The sequence below is a fragment of the Lotus japonicus genome, chromosome 2 (genome assembly GCF_012489685.1).
Source record: "Lotus japonicus ecotype B-129 chromosome 2, LjGifu_v1.2".
NCBI lineage: Eukaryota > Viridiplantae > Streptophyta > Magnoliopsida > Fabales > Fabaceae > Lotus > Lotus japonicus.
Window position 1 is genome coordinate 81,906,237 of NC_080042.1, and position 25,819 is coordinate 81,932,055.

The following is a 25,819-nucleotide window of genomic DNA, read 5'->3' on the forward strand; positions in this document are numbered from 1 at the left end:
ACTACCTATACTGCAGCTCAGTATGCTAAGCTTTACTTGGATGAGATTGTCTCTTTGCATGGTGTACCAGTTTCTATTATTTCAGATCGAGGGGCTCAGTTTACTGCTCACTTTTGAAAGTCTTTCCAAAATGCTTTAGGGACCCGCTTGAATCTGAGTACAGCTTTCCACCCTCAAACCGATGGTCAGTCTGAGAGAACAATCCAGATATTGAAGGATATGCTTGAAGAAAAAGTCAATTATGATATATTCACACTAATTTTAACCTTCATCTCATTTTTACCAACTTTTTCTACTATTAAGTTCTGTTTCTACAGAACTTAATTGAATAGAAGGAAGTTAAGAGGAAGGAAGTTGGCTGGAAATTAGTGTTTTCCACTCTAGTGGATGAGACAGGAAATCAAGGGGAAGGGAGGAAAATTATTTTGTCGGCCAAGTTGCGAAGAAATTTGACACTATCAGTGTTTTCCTAACTCGTCAGTCATTGTTTATATCACGTGCTTCTTTTATTTTAGGCTTAATCCAGTTTTTGGTCCCCATCCTTTGTCATAAATATGGCTTTAGTCCCTCGCCGGAGCAAAGGTGGGGGTAGGTCCCCAGTTTTTGGCAAAATAGTTGGCTTTGGTCCTTCCGGCCGATTGGGTCAACGCCGGAGCTCCGGGAATCTCATGTGGCATTGCTACGTCATTTAATGAGTCCACGTGGATTTTTTTTTTCTTTTTCATTTAAAAAAAATTAAAACACAAATTATTAAATTAGTTAACAACATCATCAACTTTATTTTTTTTTTTGAGGTTAGCAGCCAACATTTCAAAAAAAAAAAGGTTAGCAGCCAAGAGAAATTAACATATTGCACAATGAGAACTAAAACAACAAAGACGAAACACGAGATCAAATAAAGTTCACATTGCAATTACTCAGAATACAAGGAAGCAAAACTTGCTTAAAAAATTCCCTTATAAATGTTGGTACCAAATTGCATTCTCTATATGAGATCCTAGATTATTTCTAAACAATCCACAATTAGCATTTCCCTGTATGCACAAACCCGATCTCAAGCACCCAAAATTCCCAGAATATCCTCATCCCTGAACAAAAGAAACTCTTTGTCATCGAGCTTGATTTGGGAGCCCCCGTACGCCGGCAAGAGCACCTGATCGCCGGGAGGCCGTTCCTGTTGTCGACGTCGTGGTGAATAAACCGCTTCGCCCGAAGTTTCTGTCAAGGAGCTGCTGGATCTCATGCCGGAGCTTCGCCTCGCCGCCAAATCTGAATCCAAATAAGAAAAACCCAGATCTGGTCAATTCCGGGCCATCCATCGTAGCCACGCACGGAGTAGAGGCCGGCGGCGCAGGAGAGGTGGCTAGGGTTTCAGAGGAAAAAAGAAGAAGAAGAAGCAGAGAAACCTAGTAACAGAAGCAGAGAGAGAGCGTGAAAAAGAAAGAAAGAAAGGGAAGATGGGTTTGGGGGTCGTGGTGTGGTTGGTGTTGTGTGAAGAATCAGTGGCGAAGATGAGGTTGGGGTTGGGGATGGAGTGTCCATAAATTTCTGGGTTTGAGAGTGAAAAGAAGAAGATGAGTAAGGATGATGGTGATGATGATGAAGAAGAATCTGGGTGAGGATTTTAATTAATTAAAAAGGAGGTTAATTGGTGAGAGTTAATTAATGTTTAATTTTTGTGATTTGATTTAATTTTAATTTAATGAAAAAAGAAAAAAAAATCCAGCGAGGTTCACTAATTGACGTGGCTTGCCACGTCAGCTGGCGGAGCTCCGGCGTTGACCCAACCGGCCAGAAGGACTAAAACCAACTATTTTGCCAAAAACTGGGGACCTGCCCCCACCTTTGCTCCGGCGAGGGACCAAAGCCATATTTATGACAAAAGATGGGGACCAAAAACTGGATTAAGCCTTTATTTTATTTTTACAACTACTTAACAAGTTCCTTTCTTTGATTGACGTATACTAGCACGTTTCTTCATCTTTTAATTAAGCAACTTTTTTTTTCAGTCACCTTTTAATTATTAGGGGTTGGCTCAGTTTAATATAAATTACTAGAATTTAATTTTAGTTCTAATATAAAATAGAAGTATCCTCACCTAACAATAGAGACATAGAGCTAGAAGACGATAGAATATGTGTGGATGTAAGACAATATAGAAAAGTATCCTTACGCGTACGAGGACTGGTGAGGGAGACCAATGATCGAGTGTAACAGTAAGTCGTTGCTCACAAGTCCTTTTCATGGTTTCCTTCTTACAACTTTCCTGAGAAAATTCTTGTCACTTTCCTAAGAAAAGTAAACAAAAAAAGATTAAAACTTGGGTTTCTCATAAGGTGCTTCACTTATCCACTATTTCTCCATTTCTAAACAGACTGTGTTTGCATAGTAATCAATCTTCAACAACTTAGTTTGCACTTTTGCAATGGAAATCCAAAGCAGCTCTTCAACTCCGATGATATGGAAATATGATGTGTTTGTGAGCTTTAGAGGTGAAGACACAAGAAACAACTTCACTGATCATCTTTTTGGTGCTCTCTATGGAAAAGGCTTTGTTACTTTCAAAGATGACACCATGCTAAGAAAAGGTAAAAATATATCCACTGAGCTTATACAAGCAATTGAAGGATCACAAATTCTGATTGTGGTCTTCTCAAAATACTATGCTTCTTCCACATGGTGCTTGCAAGAACTGGCAAAAATTGCTGATTGCATTGAAGGAAAGAGGCAGACTGTTCTGCCTGTTTTCTGTGATGTGACTCCATCTGAGGTGCGGAAACAAAGCGGAAATTATGGAGAAGCTTTTCTGAAGCATGAAGAAAGATTCAAAGAAGATTTACAAATGGTTCAAAGATGGAGGAAAGCTCTAGCACAAGTGGCCGATCTCTCTGGATGGGATGTAACAAATAAGTAAGTTTCAATAAAACTTCAGTGGTTTCATTGAATTTTTTTAATTAATTACAGAGGCATTTTACCACAGTTTATGCCTTTTTAATGCCAATTTTGTGCTGTTGGAAGAGAGTTCTAATAACTTCATTAAAATAATTTATTATGTCTTTTCATATTTATATATACATATATTATGTTTAGGGATGTCAAGCAAATATTCAGTGTTTTTGTCTTTTGATCTTTTAGGCCACAAGATGCACAGATTGGAGAAGTAATTAAACAAGTAACATGCACATTGAGTTACAAGTTTTCAACTATACCGGATGATGTAGTTGGGATACAGTCACCGTTGAAAGAATTAGAAAAACTTCTAGTTTTGGACTCAGAATGATGATGTTCGAGTTATGGGGATATGTGGAATGGGTGGACTAGGAAAGTCTACTCTTGCTACTTTTTTGTATCACAGAATCTCTAACCAATTTGATGCGACCTGTTTTATTGATGATATAAGTAAACTTTTTAGGGAGCAGGGTCCAATGGAGGCACAAAAGCAAATTCTTAGTCAAACTCTAAATGAGGAAAATCTTCAGTTGTATAATCTTCCAATGACAACTAATTTGATGCAAACTAGACTATGCCACAAAAAGGCCCTCATAGTTCTTGATAATGTTGATGAAGTGAAGCAGCTCGACAAATTGGCTATGAAACGTGTATCTCTAGGTGCAGGAAGTAGAATCATCATAATTTCTAGGGATGAACATATCTTGAAAGAGTATCAAGTGGATGAAGTTTACAAAGTTCAACTATTGAGTCGTCAAGATGCCCTTCAGTTGTTTTGCATAAAAGCTTTCAAACGTGGTGTTGTAATTAGAGATGATTACATTGACTTGGCGAATAAAGTCCTGGAATATGCTGACCACTTGCCATTAGCTATAAACGTTTTGGGTTCATTTTTGTTTGGCCGAGATGTTTCTGAATGGAGAAGTGCATTGGCTAGACTGAGAGAATATCCAGAAAAAGATATAATGGATGTGCTTCGAGTAAGTTTTGATGCATTGAATGATGCAGAGAAGGAAATATTTTTAGATATTTCTTGTTTATTTGATGGAAGATTACCAAAGTATAAGATGAAAATTCTGGATATTCGTGGATTTCATCCAGAAATTGGTATACCCGTTCTCATTGATAAATCGCTACTCGAAGTTACTGGATATGGGGAATTTAAAATGCATGACTTGTTGAAAGAGCTGGGCAAGAAAATTGTTCGAGAAAAATCACCAAAAGAGCCAAGAAAGTGGAGCAGGTTATGGGACTACAAGGATTTCCACAATGTTATGTTAGAAAATCAGGTAAAGTATTTTTTTAACAAAATTGCATATCAACATTTTTCTATAATTTATAATTATAAAAGTCTAAAATTTTATCTCTTGTTTGCAATGTTATAGGCAACAGAGACTCTTCAAGCAATAGTTATTAAACATTGGGATTCAGAGTTTTTAGAAACAACCATGAGGGCTGATGCTTTGTCGAAAATGAGCCACCTTAAGTTGTTGATTCTTGAAAATGTGAACTTTTCAGGAGGTCTCAATCATCTTTCAAATGAATTAGGATACCTTCATTGGGAAAAGTATCCTTTCAAGTGTTTGCCACCAAGTTTTCAACCAGATAAACTTGTTGAATTGATCATGCCTTATAGTAGCATCAAACAACTGTGGGAAGGCACAAAGGTATTGCAAATTACTATTTTTTAATTTTGTATTTTCTTTAAGTGTATGAATAAAAAGACAAATTATCTTATTTACTTTCCTCTTTCTGAGTTACTTAAAGAAACAAAAAGAAAGGATTATTAATTTTGTTTCCTACTATTGTCATTCACCGCAGCCTCTACACAGTTTAAAACGTATGAATCTCTCTGACTCCAGAAGTCTTATTAAGCTACCGGATTTTACGGAGGCCCCAAATCTTGAGTCCCTGAATCTTGAAGGATGCATAAAACTTGTGCGGATCAATGAGTCCATTGGCACCCTAAGAAAGCTTGTCAATTTGAACTTGAAGGATTGTAAAAATCTAGTCAGCATTCCCAGTAGCATTTTTCATCTCAGTTCTCTTGAAGGTCTAGATCTTTCTGGCTGCTCAAAATTACGTAGCATTAATCTGTTAAATGAAGGTAGTATCCAAAGGAAGCCATCTTCATCCTTCTACAGATTTCTAAAGTTCCCCATCCATTTTCGGAGACATGAAGATTCAGTTTGTTCATTGCTGCCTTATTTGCCTCGTTTACCATGTTTGAAATGGCTTGACCTGAGCTTCTGCAATCTTGTTCAGATCCCCGATGCTATTGGGTTGTTACACTCTTTAGAAGTCTTAATTTTGGATGGAAACCATTTTGTTACACTACCTTGTAGCATTAAACAACTTTCAAAACTTAGATGGTTGAACTTGGAGCATTGTAAGGAGTTGAGATATTTGCCTGAGCTCCCATCAAGAAGTCAGAGCGAGAGACAGGTCGGTTGGGCAATATTGTGTATTTTCAACTGCCCCAAGATATTTTCTACCGCAGTACCGCTTAATGCACTAACAATTGAAGGATAGATTAATCTCACAACTATCAGCTATGAGATACCTTGGTTAAGGAAAAAAAAGATGAGCTATAATATATTGAAAACTCATTATATTTATTTGAAATTAATCTACCATGTTTTCACACATTTGAAGCTAAACAATTTTCATAACCAAATGCAAAAACCAACTTCTAAATTTTAATTTAATTATAAAAATATGTTTCTTGTCTTAACCATGAGGCCAAGTATCTCATAGTCGGTAACGGTGAGATTAATTCTTGAAACAACCCGTTTAATGTTTATGAGCTTAATTATTATAATTGTCATTATCATATTATATTATATAAAATTGATTATGCAAGGAAGTGGGAGGAAAAAAAAAACGTGGTCTGATTGAAAAGGGGGTGGGGTCACGTAACCCACCTTTTGGCTATGTTTGGCATGTCATTTCAGCTAGCTTATAGCTTATTTGACTAGCTTAAAGCTTATTTGACTAGCTTAAAAGCTCTTCAAAAGTGTTTGGTGAAGGAGCTTATTTTAGTAGCTTAAAGCTTTAAGCTATAAGCTATCTCAGGTAGCTTATAGCTTAAAGCTTATAGCTTATTAAATTTATTCTCATTTTTATCCTTATTATTTTATTAAAATTCTACCATTACCCTTATATATTTATAAAAACACTAAACTTATTTTTCCCTCACACTTACGTATGCGGTTTCTGCCACCATTCCCGCCACACCGCTACGCACCACAAGTATTATAAATATTATATTAATAAAAATAAATAAAAATAAATATTATATTTCTAAGATGATATATAACTGTAGCTAATAAAAATATTTAAAGTGATAATAATTTTAATATTAATATCATATTGGTATTAATGTGAAAATAAAGTAATGTTAAATATAAAAATAAGTATACAAGTATGTCCTTTTATGTCATTTTACAATTTCAGCTTGTTTAACAGCTAGTTCTACCAAACACTTTTGTTTCAATCACGTAGCTTTTCAGCTTTCAGCTATCAGCTTTCAGCTAGCTTATCAGCTTTCAGCTATCAGCTAGCTTATAAGCTTTCAGCTAGCTTTTCAGCTTTCAGCTAGCTTATCAGCTAAACATGCCAAACATAGCCTTTGTTTCTTGAAAATAAGATACCCTAATTGTTTAAAGAAAAACCATTGAACCCACTCCCAATATTTCTTTCCCAGCCGTAACCTTCCTTTCTTCTTTCTCGACATATTCTCCTCCTTACATCTCCCACAGAACTTCTTCAATTTCTTCTTTTACTCTTGTTCCAAAGGAAAACAGCCCCAATTCCCCTTTAATATATATCCATTCACGAACAAGGTTGACAGGGTTTCAAATGGAACAAACCTGGTTTAACTGTTTGGAGTAGGAGTGGTGCTTTTAAGAAGTAAATTTAGCCCTTCAGCATTGTCCAATTCAATTTATTTAAGGTATATTCTCAACCCATGAATTTGGAGAACAGCATTGTATCGTATCTGTATGTTAGATTAAGGTAAAATTATTTAGGGCTTTGAGTATACAATTGGGATTTCGTAGTTGCTCACGGGTAGTACGACATAAGATTATAGTTGCTGAAGGTTGAAATTTAATTTTGGTGATTCAGATTTGACGGGTGAAGGTTCGTTGGGTTGTCGCGAAATTGCTAAGGACGGTCTAGTTGGCTCGTTATAGCAGTGAGTGATTTTCCAATCACTGTGGCTTATTTTTAATAATTATATAACTGATGAGTTGATTATTTTAGCACATTGCCTATTTATTTAAATTGGGGAAACATGCTTTACAGTTCGTGAATTATCTGAAAGCTGGTTTTATGAAGTTTATTTGATTTTGATTATGAACTGACATGAGAAAGTAATTTAAATTGCTTTGATTTTGGAAATTATGTGAAACTGAGATTGTGAACTTGGAAAGTTGATTATGAGACTTTTGACGAGACTTGAACTGGTTTGAGAAAATGGTTTTGGGGATCCTTGATAGAACCCCGTAGCCGTTAACGGAGGTAACGGCCTAAGTGCACCTAGTTAGCTTGATTTCGGGAGGAGAGGACTATCCGTTAGATGGAGCCGCCAGTGCACGGAAAGGGCTATCAACGAGATGTAGCTTCCTCCGATGATATGATACGATGCGACATGTGATATGAGAGAAGAAAGGGCTATCCATTAGATGGAGCCGCCCCTATCGGAGAGGCCATCCCTTAGGAGGAGAGGGCTATCAACGAGATGGAGCCGCCTCACGGTTCTACATGTGTGACCCTATCAAATTATATTTCTGATTTTGAAATGCTTTCATATTATCGACATGATTTTTATTCAGTTTCATTGAAATGGTTATTTATAAACTTGACAGTTTGATCATCTTTTATTTGAAATGATTCTTATTAATATTATATATATTATACACTCTGATCTGATAGTGAAAAACTCGTGCTTCATATGTTTCCCCTTTCCTGTTCATGGTGGTTGTTAAATCCTCACTAAGTCTTTGTGACTTACCCCTTTATTATTTTGTCCACAGATTCTTCAGCAGCTGAGTAACAAGCTGTTCCTGGATTCAGATTGTCAGTTGTCTTGCTTGTAGGCCTCCATCGGCTGGTGGCCTCATTGCTATTTTATTTCTCTTGATTCTAGTTATCTGCAGCTATAGGGAGTCATAGGTGAATTTAGTTTGGGGTTGACGGTATCTTTTAATTTTAAAGGTTGACATTGAACGTCGAATTTTGGTTTTGTACCTTTTCTTGAAATTTTGGATTTTGGAGAATATTATTTAGCAGGTTATGTTATTTTGAGATTACTGAAATACAGAGGAGACTTTGTCGTTTTTTTTTATAAATTTATGCGGACGTATTTATCATGGCGAATTGGTTATAAATGGGTTATGTGTAAAAGGCTTGCCGGACTTGGGGTGATAGTCCGTGCGCCGGTCACGGCTTGGGATTTTTGGGTCGTGACAATTCTACATCACAGTTAATAGAGAAGATTAATATACTTTGAATAATTCATTTCTAAATTATCAAAATAATTTAACTAATGAATATATATTCTAATATTAGTCTTTGTCATGTTTTGTTTTAATATTTATTTTGGGCTTAATCCTCAAATTAGTCATTGTCTTTGTCTCGCCATCTGATCTAAGTCTCTCACCGAAAAAATTTGTGGAATATGTCCCCATTTTTGCAAAACGTCTGGAGCCGGTCCTCGCCGGAGCTTCGACCTCCAAAGAGTAATAATTTGACTTGCTGACCGGACTAATAACGCTTACATGGATTTAAAAAAAATAAAAAATAATTTACACATCATATAATTAAAGTTTAATTAACATAAATAAACTTATTTCTTAATCTAACCCAAACTTAATTAACCAAACTTAATTCTCCCACAAACTTATCCTAATTCCCCCCCAAATTACCCTAATTCCCAATTTGCATCAACTCAGATACAACAACAAAAATTAACGTTGCTGCTTCTCCCTTTCCTTCCTTCCTCCGCACACATCATCCATCACCAACCTCTGAGTCTTCATGGGTTTTCGATTTGTTCCTTTGATGGAGGGGGGAGTGGGAGATGAATGGGTTGATGATGATTCCGATCTGGATCTCGGTCATATGGGTCAAAGATGGGAGTTGGGTTTGGGGCCCCCCCTATGGGGCTCCGCGCCCCACCTCTTTTTTTTTAACCCATAAATGCCCTACGGAACTTAAACTTCCGTATTCTATAAAATAGAATACGGAAGTTAAAATTCCGTATTATAACTCTGACAGTCATCACCTTTTCCACCATTACTCCTCCCTCCACCAACCCCTCCACCATTACTCCTCCGTCACCAACCCCTCACCAGCCCCCTTAACCCCCTCAATGCCTCCAGACCACCCTCTCTCTCACCCTCTCCTACCTCACTTTCATCCTCACTTCCATTCTTCCTACCACCACCACCAACTCCTTCATTGGCAAGCTCTCCACCATTGGATGCAAAAAGATAGCATTTGAGGTAAGTGTTGTTAGTTGTTTGTTGTATGTTGTTAGTTTAAGTAGTTGAAGTTGTTAGATTAAGTAGTTAGATTAAGTAGATTAAGTAGTTAGAATGATGATTTTCTGAATTCTGAGATGTGTTAAAATACGGAATATAAAGTTTCGGAGTCTATACGAAAATTAATATACCGTATTCAATACGAATTATAAATTTCCGTATTCAATATGGATAATAAAGTTCCGTATTCTCTTCCAGGGATGACAGAATCATTTTTATTTCATGAATCCCAATTGATTGAAGTTGGATTGAACAATGCTCAACCTGAAGAGGTGCCACCACCAGCATTTGTACCCCCGTGTATAAGTATAGATGTCTCGCATTTATTTACAACTGATCAGGTATTCTTTGAACAGATTTTTGCATTGTTTTGAAAGTGTAATATATCAATTCTTATTATGTCTTGATCACCCTTGTTTATGCCTTATTTGTGTGTTGGGTATGCATCATTGAACAGATTTTCCCTACCCGTGATGATCTTATCAATTGGGTTCATGGAATTGCGATTGAAAATGGATATGTTGTGTTGATCACAAAGTCAGATAGCGGTGGGAATGGAAGCAGAAAAGCTTATGTCATGTTGGGGTGCGAGAAGCATGGTAAGTATGTTCCCTACAGAGACCCTGACCTTGTTGAAGGAACGAGAACACAAAAGACAGAATGTCCTTTTAGACTAAAAGGACGACCTATGAAAAATGGCATAGATAGAGATTGGCGGCTAAAGGTGATGGAAGGTACACACAACCATGAACCAGCTAGGTCACTACTTGGGCACAATTTTGTTGGTCGTCTAAAACCCGGAGAGAAGGAGCAAGTGGGAAAAATGACAAGGAGTTGGGTTCCACCGAGAAAGATGTTGTTGACTTTGAAGGAAAACAATCCTTTAAACTTGACTACCATATCTCAGATTTATGGTGCTTGCAAGAGGTTAAGAAAATCCCTCCGCGGGTCATTGACAGAAATGCAACACTTGTCGAAGAAGTTGGACGGTGACAAGTACGTCCACTTTGAAAGACATGAGCCTGGATCGGAAGTCATTAGGGATGTATTTTGGGCTCATCCAAATGCTATCAAACTGTTCAACACATTTCCATATGTAGTGATTATGGATTGCACATACAAGACAAACAAATATAAAATTCCATTGCTTGAGATTGTTGGACTGACTTCCACAGATAAGACATACTCCATAGCCTTTTGCTACATTGTTAATGAGGGCACAGATGACTACGTTTGGGCACTGGAGTGTATGAAGTCTCTATTAGCTGATCAAGCCATGTTGCCTAAGGTGATTGTTACTGACAGGGATCTTGCCTTATTGAGTGCTGCTAAGCAAAGCCTTCCCAACACCAGCCATTTATTATGCTTGTGGCACATCAACAAGTGTGTTTTGGCAAAGTGCAAACTCTATGTTGGTACAGATGATTTTGCTGAATTGGTTATGGGGAAGTGGGGAGAGGTGGTGGATGCTGCAACAGTTGAAGAATTTGAAGTTCAATGGATGCAATTGTTTAATATGTGCAAGGATGACGAATCGCCGGATGACGACTCGCCTGATGACTCCTCGCCTGGTGACTCATGGCGAGGTACCTCAACCATGGGAGACGGCGGAGTAGGAACTCGATCAGTAGGCTCAACTGGAGCTGGAGCTGAAGCCTCTACCATGGGCGACTGCATAGAATCAACTGGAGCTGGAGCTGAAGCCTCAACCGCGTGAGAGGTCGCAGCATGATCGCCGCGCCGGCTAGAAGCATGTAATCGCCGGTGTCTATCCTCTGTAGGCCCCGCATCCTCACTAGCTCGAGACCTCTTTCTGTTCTTCATTCTCACTATATATTCAGAGCAAACATTTTCTAAATAAATTCACTGAATAAATTATACTCGCTCAATTACTAAATTTCTCAATTAAATCTCTAAATAAAATCACTAAATAATTCACGATGTTTATAACTAAATTAAAAACATTTTATAAATTAACTAAGCTAATTAGATTAGGTTTTATAAATAAACTAAGCTAATTATATTAAGTTTTATAAAAACATTTTATAAATTAAGTTTATAACTCTAAACAGACAACAAATACGGAACATTAAGTTTCATATCCAATACGGAACATTAAGTTTCATATCCAATACGGAACATTAAGTTTCATATCCAATACGGAACATTAAGTTTCATATTGAATACGGAATATTATGTTCCGTATCGAACCAGAACTCCATTAACGACATTGCATGATTGGAACTCGCCCCAAAGACCAATTTATACAATTTCAGCCAACCTAACATCTACTTAAGCATAAATCGACTATCCTAGGGTTGAAAGATTCCATAATTTCAAGTTAAATGGTGAATTCAAGTTGAAATCCAAACTTACTTACCTCTAGGTTCAATGCAATGAATGGGGAGAATGGGGTTGATGATGGAGACGATGGTACCCTGTCCAGATGATGATTGAAGCAAGGAGAGCGTCGGTCTCGAAGATTGCAGAGCAAGGGTTGGGAATGGTTTGGAGCGCTGAAATGGGTTTTGAAAAAACCCCTGTCGATTACATAGTAATATAATACGGAACTTTATATTCCGTATTGAATACGAAATTTAATATTCCGTATTCTTGTAAAGGGGGTTTTTCCGTAATTTCCCCACTTTAAGTGGGGCGCGGAGCCCCATAGGGGGGGCCCAAACCCAACTCCCGTCAAAGATTCAATGGATCCGGACCTAGGTTCAATGATTCAGATTTGGATTTTTTCCCTTTCTCTTTTGCTTCTAGGTTTTTTGAATCTCAAACCCTTTCTTCCTCCCCTCTTTTCTCTTCTCCACCTGTTTCTTTCACAAGTTCTTGCTTTCTGATGTCAGGCGTGTGTTGAATTTCAGTGTTTGCTTTCACAAATTGGATCTGATGGTTTAGGACTTTCTATGAACTCATGTTATGGATTAAAAGGCTGAGTTTTTAATTTTCCTGGGACGGTGGTAATTGGCCCATATGGATTAAAAGGTTGGATTTCTAATGCATATATGGGTTTTTAATTTTCCTGGGTTGATGATAAAAGAGGGGAAGAAGAAAGGATTTGAGTGGACGGTTCTGGACTTGATTTTCCTGGGTTAGAATGATGAAGATAGACCAGTGGATGATGAAGGATTATGGGTTTGTTAAAAAAGAAATTGAAAGGGGGTTTGTTAATTAGATTAGGGTTAATTTTGTTAATTTGTTTTATTTTTATTAATTTACTTTAATTTTCTGATGTGTTAATTTTTTATTTTTTTAAATCCACGTAAGTGTTATTAATTCAGTCAGCAGGCCAAATCATCATTCGCCGGAGCTCCGGGCTCCAGCGAGGACATGCTCCATACGTTTTGCAAAAATAGGGATTTATCCCACAAATTTTTCCGGTGACAGACTTAGATCAGACGGCGAGACAAAGACATAGACTAATTTGAGGATTAAGCCTTTATTTTGTTTCTCGGGAAAATTCAACAGCACACCAGAGAGAGCATAAACATGGGGTCTTTCAAGGGTCATGCTTTGCCAGGGACATTGTATTTTGTAGTTGGTGTGTGGCATATATGGTGCTTTGTGGTGAGATACTGGCGCAATCCTAAGACATTTTGAGTCCGGGTTTGGAATCCTGTACCGGGGTTTAATGCACCTGGAGCTCTATGTTATTGCAATTGGTGCTTTTATTGACATGTGCATCGAGCTCTTCTATTCAACTCACCTCAAGATATTTGTTGGTGGAGTTCTTAACCCCTCTCACATGAATGACTTTGAGCACTCTGGAATGCTTTTTATGTTTTTCATCTTGGGTGTTGTTATCATACCTACCGAAAAGTCGAAAAGACCAGGTTAGTTCCTCATTTTCTTAATTTTTTTCCTTGTTTAAAGCCATTCAGTCATTCACCAATCTCCCGTACCTACTTAGATAGGATTAGTTATGCTGATATGAATTAAATGTATTTATCGTTAAAGGATTACGACTGTTTATCTCTGAATTGCCCTCAAATCTCCTTCTGTGTGTCCACTAATTACATTAGTTTTTTAAGCAGCCTAGTGTCCCCTGCTGTGTTGTAAAAGTTAGTGATGCTGTGTAAATTATGCATCCTTTGCTTGTGGTACAATGTTCTGCACATTCAGTTTTCATAGAAAGCAAGATGAGGAAAAAAATAGTTGTGTTTGGTTTGCTCTGGGCTAACTGCTGATTTCAGTGAAGCGTAAAGCTAGATGCTATTAAATTTATAAAGATATGTTTGCATTGTGAGGGGGCTAATAATTATGCTGTTTGCCTGAATCTATCTTATTTAGTGTACTGAAGGAATATACAGATAAGATGTGAAAAATATCCATGAGAAATTAGCTGAATAAGAAGGCAAAGGTTCTCTCACAAATCATGAGGATGTGACACATCCTTCATGCACACTCTGTAATTAGGTTCTCAAATGTTCAACACTGCTTGCTTTTGTTCAATTGCCTCAAAACTTTCCTCTTCAATCTATTAGGTTCTCAATATATCTATGCATATTTGACATCACGACCCGTAGTCTATTAGGGTTGAACTTGAAACCTCATCTGAATGTGATTACCAATTCTCTTTTTAGCATCTTAACATGTCTTGTTCTTTACACAGATTTGTTCCTTTGCCAGAAGGTGCTCTTTGTTTGATTGCTGCTGCAGCATTCTGCGCAGAATATCTTCTATTCTACTTCCATTCAACGACACATAAGGGCCTTGAAGGCTGTTACCACACCCTCCTTGTCTACCTGATAGGGCTGTGCATTTTATCCTCAGTTGCTGGAGCCCTTTTGCCAACCAGTTTTCCAGTGGATTTATGTAAAGGCATTGCTATAACACTGCAAGGCATCTGGTTCTATCAGACTGCCTTTGTTCTTTATGGCCCCATGCTACCAGATGGTTGTAAGATCAGGGATAATAGTATCACATGTCATTCAGATGACAGTGAGGTTCGGGGCGAATTGCTTGCTAGCTTTCAGCTCTTTGTTGCTGTTCTTGTGGTCCTTGTGGGAACTTTAGCATCCTATGCTTATGCAGCTTCAAAATATGGGAACTCTCAAGTTAATAACTTGCACATAATTCAGGAAGGATTAGATCAAGACTGAAGTAGAGTAGGTTATGCTTTTTTGGTTTCTCTTTATGGAACTTGTTGGCAGCCTTGTTTCTTATAGAACATGTCCGTACATTGAAGTGAAAAGGTAGAAAAGAAACCAATTTTGTTGTGGAATGAGCTAATGACTTGGGAATCGGTTGTGAAAGGAGCAAGGAAATTCTAATTCTTTTTTCTGTGGCATATACATATGATTACAAAGTGAATTTGGTTTTTGGCCCTTGTTACAAAAATTGGAATGGGATGTTAGAAAACTGGGTGTGATAATGCTGGATAAAGTCAAGAATCGTGAGCGTCCACTTTCCGAACAAATTATTTCGACCCTGTAATTGCCTGGGTTCACGAAATCTTTGTTGGGATAATGCTTAACCATCAATTTGTTTCTTGGCACAAGAGAACAGATAAAGAAAGTAGAGAGATGTTGTGTTGTTCGAATATCTGTTTCAGAATACTGTTTCTGGTTTTCTGTCTTTTTTCCTTAGGCTGCAAGCAACCTTATATAGAAGGTTGTGTTTGCACGAATGGTCACAATTGTTCCGAAAAGTCACAATTCTTCAAACAATTTCAAACTAGGCTCCGCCCCTTGGACCCCGGTTCGTATTCGCGGTCAATTATGCGTTGGCTCACCGAGCGTGCACTCCGCACTAACCTGACTCGATTCCGAGCCTAACGCGTAATTGCATCAGCCTATAGTAGATCACATTACTACTAAAATACATTGATGATTCTAAAATGCACAAATCACCAACATGGGAGGCTGTTGGATCATTTTCTTATCCGTCATCACCCTCCCGGTAAACTGATTGAAAATTAATAGGATCAGTATTCAGACTGAATAATAAGAAGAAAAATGGCATATTCCATTGTGCTTTGATCGGAAACTTGATGTGCTGCTGGTTACTTCTGCAGCAGAAAATCATGATCAGTTCATTTATTCATTTTTGGATGAAAAAGAAAATGTTAGGAAGGAGGGGCACTCCAGGCCTAGCCTAGTTGACATAGCGCTATTTGACCGCTACTACTGCGAGCTGGTTTGCTAAGCCTAGATACTCAACTAGCCATGGAGTGCCCTGGGGAGGAAGGTTGTAGATCAACTTAAAATTCTAAAGGCCGCGGGGGAAATAAAACCCGCAGTTTTGGTAAGGTGACCTATGTTTATTAGTTCATTTGACTAATATCATAAGTACCTCTCACCGAAACAGCACTCATAAACTCATTATATCATAAGTACCTCCACTAAAAACCAAAGCACCTTTGTTACTGTTGGCTAAGAAATCTTCTTATTTTCTTAATATATTTTCTCTATTATTTTTCAATTGCTGCATACAAATATTTCTATTTATCTCTTATATATAAAAAAATTAAGGTTTATTTATGTTGTTAGTTATATATGTATCCCTATTTAATTAATTATTAAGAGAAATTACTAAAAGAGGTAGCAAGTTAAAGAGATGAATGAGTAACCAAATGAGCTCATGTAGTGGTTCAACACTTCATTCCTCAAGCATGTGATTGTAAGTTTAGATTTAAACTCTTATTAATAACCAAAGCTTATTGGTCAGTCCCCTACCACTTAATGCACTAACAATTGAATGATAGATTAATCTCACAACTATCAGCTATGAGATACCTTGGTTAATGGAAAAAAAGATGAAGGAGCTATAATATTTTGAAAACTCATTATATTTATTTGAAATTAATCTACCATGTTTTCACACATTTGAAGCTAAACAATTTTCATAACCAAATGCAAAAACTAACAACAAATATTAATTTAATTGTAAAAATATGTTTCTTGTCTTAACCATGAGGCCAAGTATCTCATAGCCGGTAAAGGTGAGATTAATTCTACCCACAGTTAATAGAGAAGATTAAGAATAAGATACTTTGAATAATTCATTTGTTAATTATCAAAATAATTTAATTAATGGATCAGATATATATGAATTCCATCATACTCTCATTGTATGGTATATGACTGACGCGATTTGATGTGTATTAATAGGAAACCGACATCTAATAGTGTATTTAAATTTTTTATTCATTTTAAAACATGTATGGTAAAAAGAAGAAACACACACTTAAATGTTATTGGTCCACGTCACGTCTTGTATCATACCTTAGCTAAGTGTTGATGTATCCTAGCAAGCACCTTTTAATATATATATTATTTTTTTGAAACTAAGCACCTTTTAATATTAGTATGTGCCATGTTTTATTTTAACTTTTAATATTTATTTTGTGATTTCTTATACCACTTTAATTTTAAAACTATAATTAGTAAAGATATTCAAATTGGCTTTCCGGTTCTTATTAGATGGAAGCGGTTGCATGCCGCCATCATCTTCTGCTCAAGATGAGTGCCTTCTTTGGATGGAACTGTCTCACCATCGGCGGCGGAGGGAGCCACACTTGTACAGGTTACCGAACTTTAACCTCCACTGTTCATTTCCTAATTGTGATATCATACCGTGATAAATTAATGAGAGCTGGGAATTGATTGATTTGTCTCGTTATAGTAGTATGACTAGGATCCTCCTCAGCTAACAAAGTTTGAAGAACGCGTTGTTACAAATCTGTCCTTTTCATGGTTTGCTTCTTAGAACTTTCCAGCCAAAAGTCAAACAAATTTAAAACTGCAACTTTTTTTTTTCTATTCTTTAATTTATGCATCAGTTACAGAATATGCTTTTTATCTCTAACTTACGTACGAACTATTTCTTCATTTCTAAACACACTACTGCTTCTGCTTGACAGTAAAAAACTCATACAGGGTTCACGTATGGTACACAAAAGCAGCAAACATGAAGTTGTTTTTTTTGGGTCGAGAAGTTGTTTTTGTTGTTGTTAATAGAGAAGATTAACATGCTTGAATATGTCATTTTTAAAATATAAAAATGATTTAATTAATGAATATATGTTCTAATATTAGTCTGTGCCATGTTTTGTTTTAATATTTATTTTGTGATTTCTTATACCACTTTGAATTTAAAAATATATTTAAAAAAGATATTTGAAGTGGCTTTCCCGTTCTCAAATTGAAGCGGTTGAAGTTCAGAACACATCATTCATCGGCGACAAGAGCCGCCGCAACCATCATTCATCGGGAGGAGTTGTCTCTCCACCGTTCATTTCCTAATTGTTTCTACTTTCTCCCTTTTACCCATTCAACCAACCTGACTGAAGAATTTTGACAATTGAACACTCAAAATCAAAGACTGGCATCATTTGCGTAATATATACAAAGTCTGAGGAACGCGTTGTTACAAATCTGTCCTTTTCATGGTTGGCTTCTTAGAACTTTCCTGCTAATTATTTTATATTAGTGACCAATTTGTTTTCATCACTAAATTTTGCCTTTATAAAAGAATGGGGTGGGGTGTCATTCTTACAAATCTTGAGGGAAGTGAGTGTATTTTACTCTAAAACAAATTTAAAACGGCAACTTTCTTTTTTCTATTCTTTAATTTATGTATCTCTAACTTACCCACGATTTCTTCATTTATAAACACACTGTCCTTGCAAAGTAACTCATCTTCACTGATTATTAGGGGTTGGCTCAGTTTAATATAAATAAATTATTATAACTTAATTTTAGTTCTAATATAAATTATATATTATTATGAATATAATTCGAAAGACAAATATACATTTTCAAATGGAACGTGAATTATTTGTAATGATGATTACAAATAATATTTTACAGTCAAACAGAGCATGTGTGAAAAGTAATATTTTCCAAGAAAAATAGAAGTATCCTCACCTAACAATATTAGAGTAGAAGACGATAGAATATGTGTGGATGTAAGACAATATAGAAAAGTATCCTTACGCGTAGTAGGAGACCAATGATCGAGTGTAACAGTAAGTCGTTGCTCACAAGTCCTTTTCATGGTTTCCTTCTTACAACTTTCCTGAGAAAATTCTTGTCACTTTCCTAAGAAAAGTAAACAAAAAAAGATTAAAACTTGGGTTTCTCATAAGGTGCTTCACTTATCCACTATTTCTCCATTTCTAAACAGACTGTGTTTGCATAGTAATCAATCTTCAACAACTTAGTTTGCACTTTTGCAATGGAAATCCAAAGCAGCTCTTCAACTCCGATGATATGGAAATATGATGTGTTTGTGAGCTTTAGAGGTGAAGACACAAGAAACAACTTCACTGATCATCTGTTTGGTGCTCTCTATGACAAAGGCTTTGTTCCTTTCAAAGATGACACCATGCTAAGAAAAGGTAAAAATATATCCACTGAGCTTAAACAAGCCATTGAAGGATCACAAATTCTGATTGTGGTCTTCTCAAAAAACTATGCTTCTTCCACATGGTGCTTACAAGAACTGGTAAAAATTGCTGATTGCATTGAAGGAAAGAGGCAGACTGTTCTGCCTGTTTTCTGTGATGTGACTCCATCTGAGGTGCGGAAACAAAGCGGAAATTATGGAGAAGCTTTTCTGAAGCATGAAGAAAGATTCAAAGAAGATTTACAAATGGTTCAAAGATGGAGGGAAGCTCTAGCACAAGTGGCCGATCTCTCTGGATGGGATGTAACAAATAAGTAAGTTTCAATAAAACTTCAATGGTTTCATTGAATTTTTTTAATTAATTACAGAAGCATTTGCCACAGTTTATGCCTTTTTAATGCCAATTTTGTGCTGTTGGAAGTGAGTTCTAATAATTTCATTAAAATAAAATATTATGTCTTTTCATATTTATATATACATATATTATGTTTAGGGATGTCAAGCAAATATTCAGTGTTTTTGTCTTTTGATCTTTTAGGCCACAAGATGCACAGATTGGAGAAGTAATTAAACAAGTAACATGCACATTGAGTTACAAGTTTTCAACTATACCGGATGATGTAGTTGGGATACAGTCACCGTTGAAAGAATTAGAAAAACTTCTAGTTTTGGACTCGAATGGTGATGTTCGAGTGCTAGGGATTTGTGGAATGGGTGGACTAGGAAAGTCGACTCTTGCTACTTTTTTGTATCACAGAATCTCTAACCAATTTGATGCAACCTGTTTTATTGATGATATAAGTAAACTTCTTAGGGAGCAGAGTGCAATGGAGGCTCAAAAACAAATTCTTAGTCAAACTCTAAATGAGGAAAATCTTCAGTTGTCAAATCTTCCCACGACAACTAATTGGATACAAACTAGACTACGCCACAAAAAGGCCCTCATAGTTCTTGATAATGTCGATGAAGTGAAACAGCTGTACAAATTGGCTTTGAAACATGGATCTCTAGGTGCTGGAAGTAGAATCATCATAATTTCTAGGGATGAACATATCTTGAGAGAGTATCCAGTGGATGAAGTTTACAAAGTTCAACTCTTGAAAAGTCAAGATGCTCTTCAATTGTTTTGCATAAAAGCTTTCAAATGTGATGATGTAATGAGTGATGAATACATTGACTTGACGAATGAAGTCTTGGAATATGCTGGCCGCTTGCCATTAGCTATAAACGTTTTGGGTTCATTTTTGTTTGGCCGAGATGTTTCTGAATGGAGAAGTGCATTGGCTAGACTGAGAGAATATCCAGAAAAAGATATAATGGATGTGCTTCGAGTAAGTTTTGATGCATTGAATGATGCAGAGAAGGAAATATTTTTAGATATTTCTTGTTTATTTGATGGAAGATTACCAAAGTATGAGAAGAAAATTCTGGATATTCGTGGATTTCATCCAGAAATTGGTATACCCGTTCTCATTGATAAATCACTACTCGTAGTTGATGATTATGGGAATTTCAAAATGCATGACTTGTTGAAAGAGCTGGGCAAGAAGATTGTTCGAGAAAACTCACCAAAAGAGCCGAGAAAGTGGAGCAGGTTGTGGGACTGTGAGGATTTCCACAATGTTATGTTAGAAAATCAGGTAAAGTATTTTTTGAACAAAATTGTATATCAACATTTTTCTATAATTTATAATTCTGAAAGTCTAAAATTTTATCTCTTGTTCGCAATGTTATAGGCAACAAAGACTCTTCAAGCAATAATTATTAAACATTGGGATTCAGAGTTTTTAGAAACAACCATGAGGGCTGATGCTTTGTCGAAAATGAGCCACCTTAAGTTGTTGATTCTTGAAAATGTGAACTTTTCTGGAGGTCTCAATCATCTTTCAAATGAATTAGGATACCTTCATTGGGAAAATTATCCTTTCAAGTGTTTGCCACCAAGTTTTCAACCATATAAACTTGTTGAATTGATCATGCCTCATAGTAGCATCAAACAACTGTGGGAAGGCACAAAGGTATTGCAAACTACTATTTTTTAATTTTGTATTTTCTTTAAGTGTATGAATAAAAAGACAAATTATCTTATTTACTTTCCTCTTTCTGAGTTACTTAAAGAAACAAAAAGAAAGGATTATTAATTTTGTTTCCTACTATTGTCATTCACTGCAGCCTCTACACAGTTTAAAACGTATGAATCTCTCTGACTCCAGAAGTCTTATTAAGCTACCGGATTTTACGGAGGCCCCAAATCTTGAGTCCCTGAATCTTGAAGGATGCATAAAACTTGTGCGGATCAATGAGTCCATTGGCACCCTAAGAAAGCTTGTCGGTTTGAACTTGAAGGATTGTATAAATCTAGTCAGCATTCCCAGTAGCATTTTTCATCTCAGTTCTCTTGAAGGTCTAGATCTTTCTGGCTGCTCAAAATTACGTAGCATTAATCTGTTAAATGAAGGTAGTATCCAAAGGAAGCCATCTTCATCCTTCTACAGATTTCTAAAGTTCCCCATCCATTCTCGGAGACATGAAGATTCAGTTCGTTCATTGCTGCCTTATTTGCCTCGTTTACCATGTTTGAAATGGCTTGACCTAAGCTTCTGCAATCTTGTTCAGATCCCTGATGCTATTGGGTTGTTACACTCTTTAGAATACCTAGATTTGGAGGGAAACCATTTTGTTACACTACCTTGTAGCATTAAACAACTTTCAAAACTTAGATGTTTGAACTTGGAGCATTGTAAGGAGTTGAGATATTTGCCTGAGCTCCCATCAAGAAGTCAGAGCGAGAGACAGGTCGATTGGGCAAGATTGTGTATTTTCAACTGCCCCAAATTATGTCTGACAAAGAGCTTTTATAGAATCGTTTTTTCTTGGATGATCCAATCTGCTAAGGTGCCTACTCGATCCCTATCTCTGTTTTGCTCTCTTTTGGCTGCAAGTAAACTAACACTTAACTTATTTTTCTTGGTACCAGCTGCTCATGCAATCCTCTTTCTCCTCCTGGGATTCATTGGATGCAATTCAAATTGTTATTCCTGGAGGTGAAATTCCAAGGTGGTTCAGCGAGCAAAATGTGGGTAATTCAATACGGGTGGATTTATCTCCCGTTATGCGGAACCAAAATTGGATAGGTCTTGCTTGCTGTTTTACATTTGTCACGCATAAAGATCCAACTAATTTGAACGATCCAATTTATTCTCTGTTTTACTGTTTGAAACATGAGCGGGACAGTTATGAAATTCCGATACTTTTCAGGGAAGATCTGATCACAGTTGAATTTGATCACATGGTGCTACTCTATTTTAATCGGGAACGATTAATCAATTCGAATCAATTAGTCGAATTTGTATCTATTGACACGCATCCCCAAGAATTGCATGTCGAGGTGAAAAAGTGTGGGCATAAGTGGGTATATGAGGAAGATTTGGATCAATTAATCCACAGTATGGAGCACAATGGGAATTCGTCTGTTCTAGAGGGCAATCTCTTAACAAACGAGTCACCAGATGAGCTAAATCATGGAAAAGCAGCTTAGCAATTTCATTTCAGATACATTTCTGTCAAACAAATTCTTATCCATTTCAGGTAAGACTTAATCCAGCAAGGTTCTGTTATTTTAATATTTTTAAGCATTTACAAATACTCTGTTTTATGCATGATGATACTGTAATTTGTTTCCCATTTTCATGGATTGTCATGAATCAAATGTAGCAAGTTGTCAAGATCTCAGGGAGAAAAGGTACAGACTCGACTCTGGCATAGAAAAGGTAGATATTTCTAACAAGAATCCATTGTTTGTATGGAAGCTATTAGGAGTTCTATTTTTTCTTATCAGTTTATGAGATTAAATTATTTTACAACTTTTAAACACAATTCTGGAAAGGAGAAAAAAGACTACAGCACTTTACTAGTTTAGTAAGAAAGTGCTAATAATATTCCCATAATCACGTGAGATATCCTGATAATTCATGTGAATTTCTTATTCACTGATTCAGATATATTAATGTGTGTGTCCTAGCTAGCTCCATGGTACCTTGTTTAGCACACTCACTGACTTAAATAAAATGTGTTTGCAGTAGTCATGAACTATAAAATTGATTGAAGTTTCCGAATGTATGTAAACTCTCGTTCTTTTAATTTTTCTTAAGCCAAAACACTATTGTAGAAACCCAAAATTTTCATCACTATCTGTAAGGACCTATTAACTTGGAAGAAGAGACAGATAAAATAGTAAACTTTAACAAATTTGAGGGACCATGTGCTCTCTATCTTGAAACCCTGAAGAGGAAGCATTTTTTTGCCTTCAGGGCTTGTAATAGTAGAGCTGCCTAGCTAGCTCCATGTTGGAGGAAAATTTAGCTGAATGGCTTATGGGAATCAAGGCTCGTTCAGTAATTCAATGCATTTTTGGAATTCTGTAGCACGGTTTATAGATGCTTCATTAACCATTGCATATATGAATGATTACTAGAGGCATTTGTTACTAGAGGCACTTGTTATCTTTTTTCATTTTCATCCGGTTGGTAAAATTTTAGTTGTGTTTGATTTGTTTTGGGTTAGTTGCTGATTAACTGGGTGAAGCATATAGGTAGATCTGTACATGATACTAAATTGATAAAGATCTTTGTGCTTTGTGAGGAGGCTAATAATTATGCAGTTTGCCTGAATTCATATTTTTTACTGTGCTGAGTGTATATTGGATAAGATGTGAAAACAATCTGAAAAAATCAATTTTATTTCCATGAGAAATTAGTTGAATAAGAGTCAAGGCTTGTCTCATGAGTTATGACTCTTATGAGGGAAATGAGGCATCCTTCATGCACACACTGGAATTTGGTTCTCAAATATTTGCCACTGCTTGTTTTGTTCAATCTCTACAGATTTCCTTTGCTAAGTTGTTATTCATTTGTTACTGTCCTGCATCTTTAAGTATAACTTCCCTTTGCAATCTTTTGCATATTTGACTTCATAATCCGTAGTCTATTGGGGTTGAAACCTTATCTGAATGTGATTGTCAATTCTCTTTCAAGCATCTTAACATGTCTTGTTAACCATCTTCCCTTCTGTGATGTTTTTTTTTCTTTACACAGGTTTCTTTCCTTGCCGGAAGGTGTTCTTTGTTTGATTGCTGCGGCGCATTCTGTGCGAGTATCTTCTACTTTACTTTCATTCAACAACACATAAGGGCCTTGAGGGCTGTAACCACATCCTCCTTGTCTAGTTGTCTTCATGATATGGCTGTGTAATTTTATCTTCAGTTGTTATATCCCTTTTGCCAACCAGATTTTCAGTGGATTTATGTAAATGCATTACTACACCATCTATGACCCTTCTTCAATTATATTCTCTAGTTGTATAAATGTCAAATTATCTTTACATGTTTTGCACCTATTCTGCCAAATTCTATCCGAAGCTTAGATTCAACTGAGAAGAAGCCACCCCTTAAGAGGAACGCTTCATACCCAACTTTTTAACTCCATTTCATGGATTGTATAGCATCTTTAGTTTTATGTTGGGTCACTCCCCTTCAAGCTATGACCCATATCTTTCATTTGAAAAGAAACAAAAAAAGAAATACTAAAAGTTATGACTGGGTAACTTCATAAATGGTAAATAAGGCAGGGATTTCAGAAAGGATACAACCTAACCTACCCATATGTGATGTTTTTATTGTCACCCAGTATCACACAATATTTTTTCATATCAAATGGTAATTAATAATAATGAGTGTTAGTCACAGTGGTTAAAAGTGGTTGTTTGAGCCCCTGAAGTTTTCATTACATCCGAGTCAAACAAAATTGTCTCAATAGAGGATACTTATGATTAAAACGAAAAAAATGGTAATAACAAAAACACACTCATTTGTATATTTTATTAATTTTATTAAAAAGACAACTTCCCTCAATTTTCCTCTGTTCACAGGTTCTATGTCTCGAGTGAGCCCCCATTATGCCAAGAAGCATTTATGAACTAGAGTCTTAATAGCATTTGGTAATGGAATCGAATAAAATCGGTCTTTGAGGGAGGTCTCTGAAGGCTCACCGTGACATAGGTTTTTCTGCTGATGAAGAGAGGATGATCTTAGGTCTCCATAGGGCCTATCCTAATTTATGTTGCTCGTCGGCGCTCCTTTTCCTAAAGACCCTCGCCCTTGGGTGTCTAAACGACGCAACTTCTTCAGTTGGGTCTGAAGGGAGATGTCCCCAGTGGCTATCTTTCTATAACTGGTTTTGGGTGTTTTTGTTCCGTTCACTATTAGCAAATTGGGGACATCTTGTTGTCCCCTTGTTTCGGGTTGTTGCGGTGCTGGCGAGGACTCGATGGTTGCTGCGGAGGTTGTGGTGGCAGAGAGGAGGAAAAGATGACGACCAAGGAAAGTCATTGCAACAGGTAAACAATCGGCTTTAGGAGATTCGATTGAAGAGGTCGTCGAGATATCGATGGTTGAGGTTTCTCCTAAAGAGGGCTCTTCTCTGATTCTTACTAATGCTTGTGGTTTTGATAGAGCTTTGACAAGAGCTCGTAGGGATTTTTTACCTGTAAAGCCGCTATGAGTTGTTCTTGTCGGGTCTAATGAGGAAGCCATTCAGAGCCTTACTGACCACCTCATTGCTAAACATTCGAGGCTTTACAAAGTTCCTTAACGGGGTTGTTTTGGTTTGGCTATTCTTATGAGGTTAATTTTTGCTTTTCGTAGGTATTTTTCCTTAGGGGTTATGCTAGAGTTGTCTTGTTCCTTTTGGCCTTCTCTGGTTTCGCTTTTAGCTGTTTTGGGTGTTTTTTCTTGTTGGGGTAGTGGTGTTTCGGGGTTCTTTGTCCCGCTTTGCACCCTCTAGCGGTCTTTTTATTGTCGTTGTTGCAGGGTTCTATGTATTCTCTGCTTGAGGGTGCTGCTCAATATGATTTTATCTTTTAAAATAATAACTATATTGAAAAAAGGAAAATTTTTACTTTTAATT

The 25,819-nt window shown here is 36.6% G+C and overlaps 2 protein-coding genes and 2 pseudogenes across 3 annotated transcripts; all 4 read left to right on the top strand.

Moving 5' to 3' along the window:
• Nucleotides 1-2,189: 2,189 nt before the first annotated feature.
• On the top strand, nucleotides 2,190-5,582 carry LOC130740225 (disease resistance protein RUN1-like; annotated as a pseudogene).
• Nucleotides 5,583-9,099: 3,517 nt separating this feature from the next.
• LOC130737122 (protein FAR1-RELATED SEQUENCE 8-like) lies at nucleotides 9,100-11,214 on the top strand. Its single transcript, XM_057588891.1, has 3 exons — nucleotides 9,100-9,458; nucleotides 9,696-9,838; nucleotides 9,955-11,214. Exons 2-3 carry the CDS (start codon nucleotides 9,698-9,700, stop codon nucleotides 11,212-11,214), a joined length of 1,401 nt encoding a protein of 466 aa, XP_057444874.1. The 5' UTR covers nucleotides 9,100-9,458; nucleotides 9,696-9,697.
• A 1,781-nt stretch (nucleotides 11,215-12,995) lies between these two features.
• LOC130740228 (uncharacterized) lies at nucleotides 12,996-14,756 on the top strand (annotated as a pseudogene).
• Nucleotides 14,757-18,464: 3,708 nt separating this feature from the next.
• On the top strand, nucleotides 18,465-24,236 carry LOC130740223 (disease resistance protein RUN1-like). 2 transcript variants are annotated; one of them, XR_009020086.1, is made up of 7 exons: nucleotides 18,467-19,171; nucleotides 19,396-20,497; nucleotides 20,594-20,875; nucleotides 21,030-21,752; nucleotides 21,835-22,445; nucleotides 22,572-22,627; nucleotides 23,951-24,236. XR_009020086.1 is itself a non-coding variant. In XM_057592754.1 (6 exons), exons 1-6 carry the CDS (start codon nucleotides 18,687-18,689, stop codon nucleotides 22,134-22,136), a joined length of 2,712 nt encoding a protein of 903 aa, XP_057448737.1. In that variant the 5' UTR covers nucleotides 18,465-18,686; the 3' UTR covers nucleotides 22,137-22,288. The 2 variants fall into 2 exon arrangements, 1 of the variants encoding a protein (XP_057448737.1); XM_057592754.1 differs by lacking the exons at nucleotides 22,572-22,627; nucleotides 23,951-24,236 and having other exon boundaries at nucleotides 18,465-19,171; nucleotides 21,835-21,933; nucleotides 22,116-22,288.
• The last annotated feature ends 1,583 nt before the right edge of the window (nucleotides 24,237-25,819 follow it).

Coding starts and splice junctions, on each gene's coding strand:
- LOC130737122 (XM_057588891.1), top strand. CDS start 9,698: ATGACAGAATCATTTTTATTTCATGAATCCCAATTGATTGAAGTTGGA. Junction 9,839..9,954: donor ATTTATTTACAACTGATCAG/GTATTCTTTGAA, acceptor ATCATTGAACAG/ATTTTCCCTACCCGTGATGA.
- LOC130740223 (XM_057592754.1), top strand. CDS start 18,687: ATGGAAATCCAAAGCAGCTCTTCAACTCCGATGATATGGAAATATGAT. Junction 20,498..20,593: donor ATGTTATGTTAGAAAATCAG/GTAAAGTATTTT, acceptor GCAATGTTATAG/GCAACAAAGACTCTTCAAGC. Junction 20,876..21,029: donor AACTGTGGGAAGGCACAAAG/GTATTGCAAACT, acceptor CATTCACTGCAG/CCTCTACACAGTTTAAAACG.